This window comes from Panthera uncia, chromosome A2 (genome assembly GCF_023721935.1).
Source record: "Panthera uncia isolate 11264 chromosome A2, Puncia_PCG_1.0, whole genome shotgun sequence".
Classification (NCBI taxonomy): Eukaryota; Metazoa; Chordata; class Mammalia; order Carnivora; family Felidae; genus Panthera; species Panthera uncia.
Genome location: NC_064816.1, coordinates 7,242,268 through 7,253,713, shown reverse-complemented (window position 1 = coordinate 7,253,713; position 11,446 = coordinate 7,242,268). Strand labels below are relative to the sequence as shown.

Sequence of the window (11,446 nt, the reverse complement as noted above, 5' to 3'; positions counted from 1 at the left end):
TTTTTTAAAATTAAAACAAATGTAAATGTTTATTTATTTATTTTTAATTTTAGTTTTTAAAATTTACAGCCAAATTAGTTAGCATATAGTGCAACAATGTATTTATTTTTGAGAGAGAGAGAGAGAGAGAGAACACGAGCAGGGGAGGGGCAGAGAGAGGGAGACACAGAATCTGAAGATTGCCCCCCCCCAATTTTTTTAAACGAGTATCTCATAGGAATAATTCTTACCATATGTGATATACATGCATTCCTGAAAAGCTAGATGACAAACTGATTCAAATTTCAACTCTACTCGGGAAGTTTGCTTCCTAAGATACTCTATATAAAGTCTTTTATACAAGGAAAAAAAGAGTCCATCTCAATGAAAACTAGGTGAATAATGGAAAGAAATGCCAGGCTTAAAAGATGTTGGTCTAAGAAAAGATTCCGCCAGCCTTAGGAGTGAATTTTCAAGATTCAACATCCCTGCTGTCTAGGATTAAATCCAAGCCAGAGGACGGTAGAAGGGGTTGCTGTTGAGTGAAGCTGCAGTTCTTGACCGCTCCAGAAGGGGCGCTATAGCATAGTCAGCGAATAAACGGAATGGCCCAGGTTACGGGAAACCTCTAGAACGTGGCGGAAGGCAATCTCTCCTATCTCAAAATCAAATCTATGGACCCTGTGAGCCAGGGGTGCCACTTGGAGAGCTTTATCCAAGGTACACTTGCACACGTGCAGGAGGATGCATGAACAGGGATGTGTATTGCAGTACTGTGTGCGAAGGCAAAGGATTGAACTCAACCCACGTGGCCCTCTACAGGATCCTGGTGTAATAAGCTGTGGCACATCCAAACTGTGAGATACTATGCAGCCAGTGAAAAGGATTAAGATATTTGCTGAATGTTGACCTCGTTTTTTTTAATCGTTCTGTTTTCTTTTAAGTTTATATATATAGATTTTATTTTATTTTGAAATTTACATCCAAGTTAGTTAGCATATAGTGAAACAATGATTTCAGGAGTAGATTCCTTAGTGCCCCTTACCCATTTAGCTCATCCTCCCTCCCACAACCCCTCCAGTAAGTTTATTTACTTTGGGAGAGCGCAAATGGGGAGAAAGAGAGTATTATGTTCTTTTCAGGTGTCCAATGCAGTGATTCAACAATTCTATACATTACTCAGTGCTCATCAGGATAAGTGCACTCCTTAATCTCCTTCGCCTATTTCACCCATCCCCCCCACCCTACTCCCCTCTGGTAACCACCACTGTGCTCTATAGTTTAGAGTCTGTTTTTTGGGTTGTCTCTTTGGCTTTGTTTCTTTTGTTTCTTAAATTCCACACGCGTGAAATCATATGGTATTTGTCTTTCTCTGACTGGCTTGTTTCGCTTCGCATAATACTTTCTAGATCCATGCATGTTGCTGCAAATGGCAAGATTTTATTCTTTATCTATGGTGAGTAATATCCCATTGTGTGTGTGTGTATAGGTATATATATATATATCACATCTTTATCCATTCATCTATGGATAGACACTTAGGCTCCTTCCATAGTTTGGCTAAGATGGACTCTCTTAAAGTTTATTTATTTTTGAGAGAGAGCGAGAGCAGGGGAGGGGCATAGAGAGAGGGAATCCCAAGCACGCTCTGCACCATCAGGGCTGAGCCCAATATGGGGCCAGAACTCATGAACCATGAACCATTGGCTCATGACCTGAACCGCAGTTGGATGCTTAACCGACTGAGCCACCCAGGTGCCCCAAGATGGATTCTTTCAAAAACAAGTACATTTAGGGGTGCCTAGGGCTCAGTCAGTAAAAGCCTCTGTCTTTTGATTTTGGTTGCCCCCTCTCCCCAGGCTCCCTCTTGGGAGCGAAGCCTGCCTAAGAGTCTCTCTCTCCCTCTGTCCGTCCCTGTGCACACGTGCAAATAAATAAATAAATAAAATACATTTAAAAATTAACTTTATATCATAATCAGCAAAAATGATGAATCAGCATCCGTTACCATGAAAAATAACAATTGTTCATATCTATTGGGCACCAGCATTCGCATTCGGTCCTCACGTGGCTGCTAGTATTAGTAACCATTTTACAGAGGAAACTGAACAGTGGAGAAGTTGAGTTATGGAAGTATCCCTACAGAGGTAGAGTGGCGGGGCCGGGCTTCAAACCCCCGCAGGCGAGCTTCACGCGCCTCTAGATTGGAGGGGACTGAAAAACAAAGGCAAGGAAAAGCCAACTAGGTAAATAATTCTAGCAGGATCCGGCGGCCGCTGGACCGTGAGGCCTGGGTTGTGTGGGGCTCGCGAGAGCAGAGCGGGTCGGGCAGAGCAGCCCCGCGCAGCTGAGACGACCGAATCGGACGGATGGAAGGGACAGTGCGAAGCGGGGACGGACCGCGCCCGCCCGGCCGTGTACCCTCGCCCTCGCCCGCTCCTCGCTCCGGGGCGCCGGGCACCTGCGGGAAGGGCGGGGAATCTCGGCTCCTTCCCCGCCGCGCCCTCCCCGCCCTCTCCCCGCCTCCTTCCAGGCCTTCCCGAGGCCGCCCCCCACCCGACGTCCAAGACCCCGCTGGCCTTGCGGCCCCGGAGCCAAGGTCCCCCGACAGCGGAGGCGCCCTCAGGCCCCCCACAGCGAAAGTTAGGCGGGAGCCGCCCCGGCCGGGCCCCGGACCCTCGGGTTTCCCGGAAGCTCTACGCGCGGGTGGCACCACTGTGCCCGGAGCCGCCGCGGCGCCCCGGGCATCCCCACCTCGCGGCGAGAGCTACGAGGCTACGCGGGGGCCGAGGTGAGCGCGCCGGCCGGGAGGGCTGTCCACCGATCTCCGGTGCAGGCAGGGGCGCTCCGGGCCTCGAACCCGGGGCTGATTCACGGCGGCTCCGACCACGCGGCCGGGTGCGCCGCGCCGTAGTGACGGGCGTAGCGGTCGCCGCGCTGGGGCTGCGCTGCTCCGCCAACGCCCGCGGGAGCGGGGGCGGGGAGAACGGCCCCTCTGCCGTCCCCGCCGCCCGAGGCCCCGGGGCCGCGGGGACTTTTATTCTGACACGGCCGGCGCCCGGCTCTGCTTAGTCATGGTGACCTGCGCGCGCTCCGCGCCTCCCCCCGGCGCGCAGCGATGGAGGCGCCCGGGCCTGGGCGACGGAGGCGGAGCTCGAGCGCGGCCATGGCGGGGTGAGTGAGGCGGCCTGCGCCCGGGCTGCGGGCGCCGCGGGCCGGGAGGGCCCCGGGGGTCGGGGGACAGGGCGCCGCGGGCCCGGTCGCCTTGGGGTTCCCGCGGCCCCGCGGAGGGCGCGGCTCGAGTCCTGGCCTTTTGTTGGACGGCGCGACTCGAGGGGTGGCCCGGGAGCTACGCAAGCCGGGCGAGAGGCCCAGGGAGTGCCCCTCGGACCGGCTGCCGGGGAGCGCGGCGCGTTGGGGAGCTTGGTTTGCGCCCTGGGGTCGGCAGTCGAAAGGCTGCGGCGGGGGTCACTTCCTCCCTTCTCCAGGCCTCGGTGGCGGCTCAGGCAGGGCATGCGCAGTCCCCCCCCCGCACTTATCTGCTTCGTGGGGGGAAGTGTCCAGTGTCCAAGGGGCACCGCTGACCGACTGGCCAAAGACCAGGAGGCAGGGCAGGGGCCTCAGCCGGGGAGAGGCGGTCAAGCGGCGCCCTGGGCCCCGGTGGAGGAGGGTGCTCTGGCAGGCACAGTGAAGCGGGCAGTCAGCCAGCCACTCGCTTACTGACCCCTGAGCAGTGCCAGGCCCCGGGCAGGCCGTGGGGGAGGCACACGAGAGGGTGGGCACCACCGTGACCTACGCAGGGCTCCCTGCCTTCTGAAGCGCCGGGGCTGAGGGCCCGGGGCTTGGGCCATCCGTCAGAGCAAGCCTCGGAGCTCGGAGCTCATTTCGGTTTCTGACAAGTGCTGCGGTGGAAATAAAACAGGAAGGAGATGACTGTGCGCGGAGCCCGGGAAAGATAAATGGAGAACCTGGGGAGCCTCTTGCAGATTTCCCCGGCTTCTCCCTGAAGGACCTTTCAAAAGGGCAGCTCATGGCCCGGCCCTCCAGACTCCACAGGTTTCATGGGAAACCTTCCCTTTAGTCGTCAGTAGCTCTCATTACACTCCTCCCAGTCCCCAGATTGTCTCTCTCATTCTGCCTCTGAGCCTTTGCCCTTGCCCTTCCCTCTGCCTGGAACATCCCTTTGGTGTGTACATCCTTCTGGTCTCAGCTCTAACAGAGCCCTGGACTGCGTGATTTAAAGTAACTGCCCCAAGTCACACTATCACAGTGCTGTCGTCTTTTTTTTTTTTTTTTTTTTTTAAATAACCATAATTTATACTCAACTCTTGCTTATTTTACTCATGGCCCATCCCTCATCATCTCCGGGGGGGGCACAGTTTATGCCCCTTTCTCACTGCTGTGTTTCCAGTGCTTAGAACAGCGCCTGGCACACAGTAGATACTCAGTAAATGTTGGTGAGGAGAATGAAAGAAGGAGCTAGACACGCTCTATCTGACTGACTTTGGCTCAGGTCATGATCTCACTGTCCATGGGTTCAAGCCCCGTGTCGGGCTCTCTGCTGTCAGCACAGAGCCTGCTTGTATCCTCTGTCCACCCCCTCTCTGCCCCTCCACCGCTCATGCTTTTTCTCTCTCTTTCTTTCAAAAATAAATAAACATTAAAAAAAATAGACATGCTCTATCTAGGAAGGGAAGGGAAGCTGGAACAGAGTGAGCCAAGGGGAGAGGGGACGGAGGCCGACTGTGTAGGGCTTACGAGGCCATTGAAGAGTTTGGTTTTACCCTTTGTGCCACGGGGGGTTGTGGGGGGATTCTGAGCAAGGGAGGGACATCGTCTGACCCGTGTTTTTAAGATGGAATCCTGGGCTGGTGGGGCCACGTGGCAGTTAGCACAAACGGACGTTGCTTCGCCTGGGCTTGGGAAGGAAAACTGGTCTAGGAGTCGCTTTATCTTATAAAAGGAGGCCCGACCCCAGGCCCTGCCCCAGCCCTGTGCTCTCCCTCCTCCAGGCCTCTGAGTGCCCGTGGTGGTGTTGTCCCTTGTCACCTGGAACCCCATGCAGCCGGAACCGAGGCCTAGCGGGGCTGGGGCCCGCACCCGATTCCTTCCCCTGAGGTCACAGCGCCCCGAGGGGGCAGGGGACGCGGTGATGTACGCCTCCACCGAGTGCAAAGCCGAGGTGACGCCCTCCCAGCACGGCAACCGCACCTTCAGCTACACGCTAGAGGACCACACCAAGCAGGCCTTTGGCATCATGAACGAGCTGCGGCTCAGCCAGCAGCTGTGTGATGTCACACTGCAGGTCAAATACGAGGACGCGCCGGCCGCCCAGTTCATGGCCCACAAGGTGGTGCTGGCCTCATCTAGCCCTGTCTTCAAGGCCATGTTCACCAACGGGCTGCGGGAGCAGGGCATGGAGGTGGTGTCCATTGAGGGCATCCACCCCAAGGTCATGGAGCGCCTAATTGAGTTTGCCTACACGGCCTCCATCTCCATGGGTGAGAAGTGCGTGCTCCACGTGATGAACGGCGCCGTCATGTACCAGATCGACAGTGTCGTCCGCGCCTGCAGCGACTTCCTGGTGCAGCAGCTGGACCCCAGCAACGCCATTGGCATTGCCAACTTCGCCGAACAGATCGGCTGTGCCGAGCTGCACCAGCGAGCCCGCGAGTACATCTACATGCACTTCGGAGAGGTGAGTGGTGGGGGGAGACGTAAGGCAGGGCTTGGGGGCGGTGTCGGAAGGACCGGCGACGGATGGACAAGGGTCAGATCAGGGAGCTGGAGAAAAACAGGGTTCTGGGGTCCTAGTCTACACATCTGGGGTGACTCTGGGAAACAGCCGAGGAAGGCGAGCGCTTCATGGGTCCATCTTCGTGGGTCACTGACTTCTCCGGGGTCAAGAGAAGGCAGTGACCCACGAAGATGGACCCATGAAGCTCGTTCCCATGCAGGGAACATGACAGCAGCTCAGCCCTGGGGTGCGCGGAGCAGGGCCCGATGCTTCAGGCCGTCAGCAGATCTTTATGGAACACCCGTGACATGCTGCCTCCCTCAGATGTGACCCTTAGACGAGTTTTCTTTGGTCGACGCAGTGTCGTCCTTACACTGTTCTTGGTTTCATTTTCGTTTTTGAGTGGAGGAAGTTGTGAGCATAAAATGACAGATTCCTTATAAAATCACAGTGATGAGCCCAAATTCTTGGGTGGCACCCACTGGTGGCTGTGCCCTTGGGATGATGCTAATCATAAGTGTTTGTTGAGCCCTGGCTGGGCCAACCCCGGTTCTAAGTGATTTCCATTCTTCAAAGCGTTGGATTTTCTCAAATCTCTTAAGAGGAAGTACCACCCCTAGGTCTGGCCCAAGAGGGCTGTACCCCAGGTCCCAAGCCTTGGAGAGTCCCGTGGTTTAGAGTGCCTTCCTGAAAATTTTCTTTCTTTCTTTCTTTCTTTCTTTCTTTCTTTCTTTCTTTCTTTCTCTCTAAAATTTTTTAATATTTATTTATTTTGAGAGAGAGACAGAGTGTGAGCAGGGGAGGGGCAGAGAGAGAGGGAGACACAGAATCCAAAGCAGGCTCCAGGCTCTGAGCCATCAGGACAGAGCCTGATGCAGGGCTCGAACTCACACACTGTGAGTCATGACCTGAGCCGAAGTCGGAGGCTCAACCAACTGAGCCACCCAGGCGCCCCTTCTTCCTGGAAATGTTCAAAGCCCTCCTCCAGGGGCTAGGATCAGCTGGGGTAGATAGTGCCCTGGTTTCCATTTCTCCCCTTAAGGGACAGATGTTCTCCCTTCTACCACACATGTGGGGTTGACCAGATGCCCTGTGGACCTCTGGCACTGGTCCTAGGGCCTATGGCTTCCAGAAAGGCGGTCTGTGAGCAGGGCTTTCCGACAGGCTTGCATAATGTTTCTTTAAAGGGATTGCATGGGCTTGGGGTACCTACCAGAGCATTGGTGGCCTGCTGATGTGGGCTGACTGAAATTGCTTTTATAGACTGGTACCTGACAAGAAATACTTGCCTGGGGCCCTGTCTACCCTACTATATAGTTGGCTACCTCGCCCGGCTGTGAGGTAGCTGCTAACACAAACCCCCTTTACAGAGGAAGAAAACCAAGGCCTGGAGCGTTTCAGGTATTTGCCCAAGTCACCTACTTAGAAAGTAGTGGGCCATATTGTAGCTCAGCCTTCTTCTTTAGAGCCTACACTTTTCTAGAACATTCTAGCGCTGCTACTTTTTCCTTTTTAGCCAATCTACCCTTTTGAAAAAGTAAGGTCAGAGGTGCCTGGATGGCTCGGTCGGTCAAGTGGCTGACTCGTGGTTTCAGCTCAGGTCACGATCTCATGGTTTCGTGAGTTCGAGCCCCGGGTCGGGCTCTGCGCGGACAGTGTTGAGCCTGCTCGGGATTCTCTGTCTCCTTCTCCCTCTCTGCCCCTCCCCCACTTGCACTGTCTGTCTCTCTTAAATAAAAAAGAAACTTAAAAAGAAAAACAAAGAAAAAGTAAGGTTGTTTAAAAAAGACAACAAACGGGTAACCTTGTAGGTCAAGCACAAAATGAAACAAAAAGGTACGTGGTACATCGTCTCTTTGCCCGTTTACCTGAGTGCCTACGTCCCATACGCCTGGCGTGTGTGGCACCAGCCCATTTAATCTTCGCGACCTGTGAAGTTTATACCGTTCAAATCCCCGTTTTACCAGACTGGCAACTGAGACTGTCCGAGGCAGGTTGAGAGACGTGTCCCCCCAATCGCGCCGCCGTGGCGGGCTCAGGGGAGCGGCACGCGGGAGTCAGCCTGTCACGGTAATGCCCTCTACAGGTGGCCAAGCAAGAGGAGTTCTTCAACCTGTCCCACTGCCAGCTGGTGACTCTCATCAGCCGAGACGATCTGAACGTGCGCTGCGAGTCCGAGGTCTTCCACGCCTGCATCAACTGGGTCAAGTACGACTGCGAGCAGCGGCGGTTCTACGTGCAGGCGCTGCTCAGGGCCGTGCGATGCCACTCGCTGACACCCCGCTTCCTGCAGATGCAGCTGCAGAAGTGCGAGATCTTGCAGGCGGACTCCCGCTGCAAGGACTACCTGGTCAAGATCTTCCAGGAGCTGACCTTGCACAAGCCCACGCAGGTGATGCCCTGCCGGGCGCCCAAAGTGGGCCGGCTCATCTACACCGCCGGCGGCTACTTCCGCCAGTCGCTCAGCTACCTGGAGGCCTACAACCCCAGCGATGGCACTTGGCTCCGACTGGCGGACCTGCAGGTGCCTCGCAGTGGCCTGGCGGGCTGCGTCGTGGGCGGGCTGCTGTATGCCGTGGGTGGCCGGAACAACTCGCCCGACGGCAACACCGACTCCAGCGCCCTGGACTGCTATAACCCCATGACCAACCAGTGGTCACCCTGTGCCCCCATGAGCGTGCCACGCAATCGGATTGGGGTTGGGGTCATCGACGGGCACATCTATGCCGTGGGTGGCTCCCATGGCTGCATCCACCACAACAGTGTGGAGAGGTGAGTGGCAGGGCCCGGACGGGGTGGACGCTGAGGGTCCCATTGCTACCAGGTCCCAACCCGTTGGGATGTGGAGACTTCCCCTGTTGTCGAGTGCCTGTCTCTCTGTGCCCTACCTTCAGGGAGTGGACGCCTCCAGGTGAAGCTAAATTCCTGGGAGATGTAGGGTCAGGGACCTTGGATGATGTGTCTGGGCCCGGGAATTGCCTACAGGGCTGTCACAAACCCATACAACTCTTCTTCTGCAGGTCTGGAAAGAGTTCTATGATTTTGAAGTTACTGTAAAATGCTAATTTTATTAAACCATGACACCTCGCTGCCATCTGCCTCAAAATTGCCATAATAAACAGATGTACGAGGTGTTCTGTGTGGAAGGTGCCCCTGGGATATGGTACCCTTGTACAGTGCACAACCTGCACAACTGCATGGTGACCCTGCGTTTAGAAGCTGAGTATTTTGGTCTTTCTGCTTTTGCACAGCCAGTCCTCTGCCCTCTCCTCTTGCAGAAGTGTGATCCAGGATACAGTTCTCCCCTGGAGCACTTGTTAAAACAAACTCCCTAGCCCACTGCTGGAGACCTGGCATCGGAGGTGGGCTCGGAGTGAGGCTGGGCAATGGGAATTTTAAGTAAGCCCCACACTTGGGCAAAAACCATCCTGCGTGGTAGCCTAGTTGCTAGAGTTAGGATTCTGGTGTCTTAGAAGGCTGCGTCAAACCCCAGCGCCACGTCCTTGGCGACCCTGGACATGCCGTATCATCCCTCTGTGCTTCCATCTTGTCACCCGGAGGTGACGGGAGATGGCAACGGGGACCACCTGCCCAACAGGCTGGGTGCGGTTTGGGTGGGATGACACATAACAGCACGGGGCCTGGCCGCGGGGCAGGGCGTGGCCACCGGCATGCAACGCACGTACGCGTAACCTTGAACAGATGAGGGCTGTGAGCCTCAGTTTCCCTCAGAATAGCTAGAAGGATGAGAGAGCTCGAGTGCCTACAGAACTGGCAGAATATCGGGTCACAGTACGTGTTCCCCCGAGGTCAGCTGCGACTGCCATTGTCGCTGTCCTTCCTTTGCAGGTATGAGCCAGAGCGGGACGAGTGGCACCTGGTGGCCCCAATGCTGACTCGAAGGATCGGGGTGGGAGTGGCTGTCCTCAACCGTTTGCTCTATGCCGTTGGGGGCTTTGATGGCACAAACCGCCTCAACTCAGCCGAGTGTTACTACCCAGAGAGAAACGAGTGGCGGATGATCGCACCCATGAACACCATCCGAAGTGGGGCAGGTGGGTGGGGGCTGCGGGAGGGGACGGTGGAGGGACACCCTCCCACTCCTGAGAATGAAACTCGGCCAGGCCTGGGGAAGGCTTCCTGTTTTGATCTTAAACCCTGTGGCACACACAGAAGAGCTCGATTCTGACCGAGTCCAAGCTCTTCTCTCGCGGCTTTGTTTCTAAAGGGTCTCCCGGGAGAGGGGAGAGGGGAGGGCGCCCCCAAGAAGGTGGTGGCTAGGCCCCCAGTGCCAGGCCCCGGAGTCACCCTCTCTGCATGGTACGGTTTAGGAGTCTGTGTCTTGCACAACTGTATCTATGCTGCGGGGGGCTACGATGGTCAGGACCAGCTGAACAGCGTGGAGCGCTATGATGTGGAGACAGAAACGTGGACTTTTGTAGCTCCCATGAAGCATCGGCGAAGCGCCCTGGGGATTACTGTGCACCAGGGAAGAATCTACGTTCTGGGTGAGGCCCTGGGGGCGGAAACCTGGGTGGAGAGAACTGATTAGCCCCGTCTTTTGGGGGTGGGCTCACATCCCAGCAGGAAGGCTTCTTGTGGGTCCTCCCCCCTCTTTCTTTCCCCTGCCCTCAGAGGGGGTGATTGTGTCCTCTGCTGTCCCTGCAGGAGGCTACGACGGTCACACGTTCCTGGACAGTGTAGAGTGTTATGACCCAGACACCGACACCTGGAGCGAGGTGACCCACATGACATCCGGCCGGAGCGGGGTGGGTGTCGCCGTCACCATGGAACCCTGCCGAAAGCAGATCGACCAGCAGAACTGTACCTGTTGAGCCACTTTTGTTTCTTGGGCAAAAAAACGGTCCGATTGAGAGTATTGTTGTTTTTGTACAAAAACAGGGACAAAAGAAAAGGCGCCAGAGCAAATGCTTATCCTCCAAGATGGGAGGCTGAGATGCCTCGGTGTTAAAATGACAAGTAGAGAGAAAAGAAGGCCAGAGTGGGACCCACGAGCCTGTCAGAGTAGTCCCAGGAATGTCCAAGAGAGCCTTTCTGGGCAGGGGAGGCATGAGGGCAGGCTCCCAGGAGAGAGGCCCCTGCACCCACTCCCTGAGAATAGGCCCGCGGCCCATACCAGCAGCTGCCACCTCCCCTTGGGGTGAAAGCAGGTGCCGAGGTCGGGCCGTTTTTGTTCCTTGTGTCTTTGTGATTGGTTCCTGGAGGCCTGGGAAGGAGCTGACTGAGGCCTCGAGGGGTGAGGCCTCTGCAGAGGTGTGGACCCCAGGGATGGTCCTGTACATAGAAACCACTGGATATCTCTGCCCTGGACAGTCAATTTTGTTGATAAGTAACCATATAACTTTCCAATGAAAATAAAGAACAAACTAACTAGTGTCTTCCACCCGGGCTCTCAGCTGGAGGTCTCGAACCTGGGGACAGAAAGAAGTCTTCTGAGATGTATCCAAAGTCTTTGATTTCGACTTTGAATCTGAAAGCAGCCCGTTATCTCTGCCCATCAACTTGACATGTAGGGCATCTTTCTCCCAGTAGACAGGCCACACAGGGCTCACTTTGTCACTTTTGGCTGCTTTGAAGACAATGACCCAGCTCCTTGACACCTCTCTTAGGGCTCCCTGGAGCTCTATTGTAAGGCAAACCATCCCAACATGCCTTCCAGGTCACTGAAAATCTATCCAGTCATTCTTATGTGCTTCAGTCACACAGACT

The 11,446-nt window shown here is 55.5% G+C and overlaps 1 protein-coding gene across 2 annotated transcripts; it reads left to right on the top strand.

Annotated features, from left to right (window-relative positions):
- The first annotated feature begins 2,160 nt into the window (after window positions 1–2,160).
- On the top strand, window positions 2,161–11,120 carry KEAP1 (kelch like ECH associated protein 1). 2 transcript variants are annotated; one of them, XM_049642409.1, is made up of 6 exons: window positions 2,161–2,770; window positions 4,992–5,677; window positions 7,803–8,488; window positions 9,566–9,771; window positions 10,048–10,224; window positions 10,385–11,120. In XM_049642409.1, exons 2-6 carry the CDS (start codon window positions 5,039–5,041, stop codon window positions 10,549–10,551), a joined length of 1,875 nt encoding a protein of 624 aa, XP_049498366.1. In that variant the 5' UTR covers window positions 2,161–2,770; window positions 4,992–5,038; the 3' UTR covers window positions 10,552–11,120. The 2 variants fall into 2 exon arrangements, with proteins under 2 accessions (XP_049498366.1, XP_049498364.1); XM_049642407.1 differs by lacking the exon at window positions 2,161–2,770 and adding an exon at window positions 2,784–3,153.
- Window positions 11,121–11,446: the final 326 nt, after the last annotated feature.

Bases quoted from the DNA above. Each gene is read 5' to 3' on its own strand.
- KEAP1 (XM_049642409.1), top strand. From the start codon at position 5,039: ATGCAGCCGGAACCGAGGCCTAGCGGGGCTGGGGCCCGCACCCGATTC. The intron at 5,678-7,802 runs GTGAGTGGTGGG...TGCCCTCTACAG, and splicing joins TCTACATGCACTTCGGAGAG to GTGGCCAAGCAAGAGGAGTT. The intron at 10,225-10,384 runs GTGAGGCCCTGG...CTGTCCCTGCAG, and splicing joins GGGAAGAATCTACGTTCTGG to GAGGCTACGACGGTCACACG.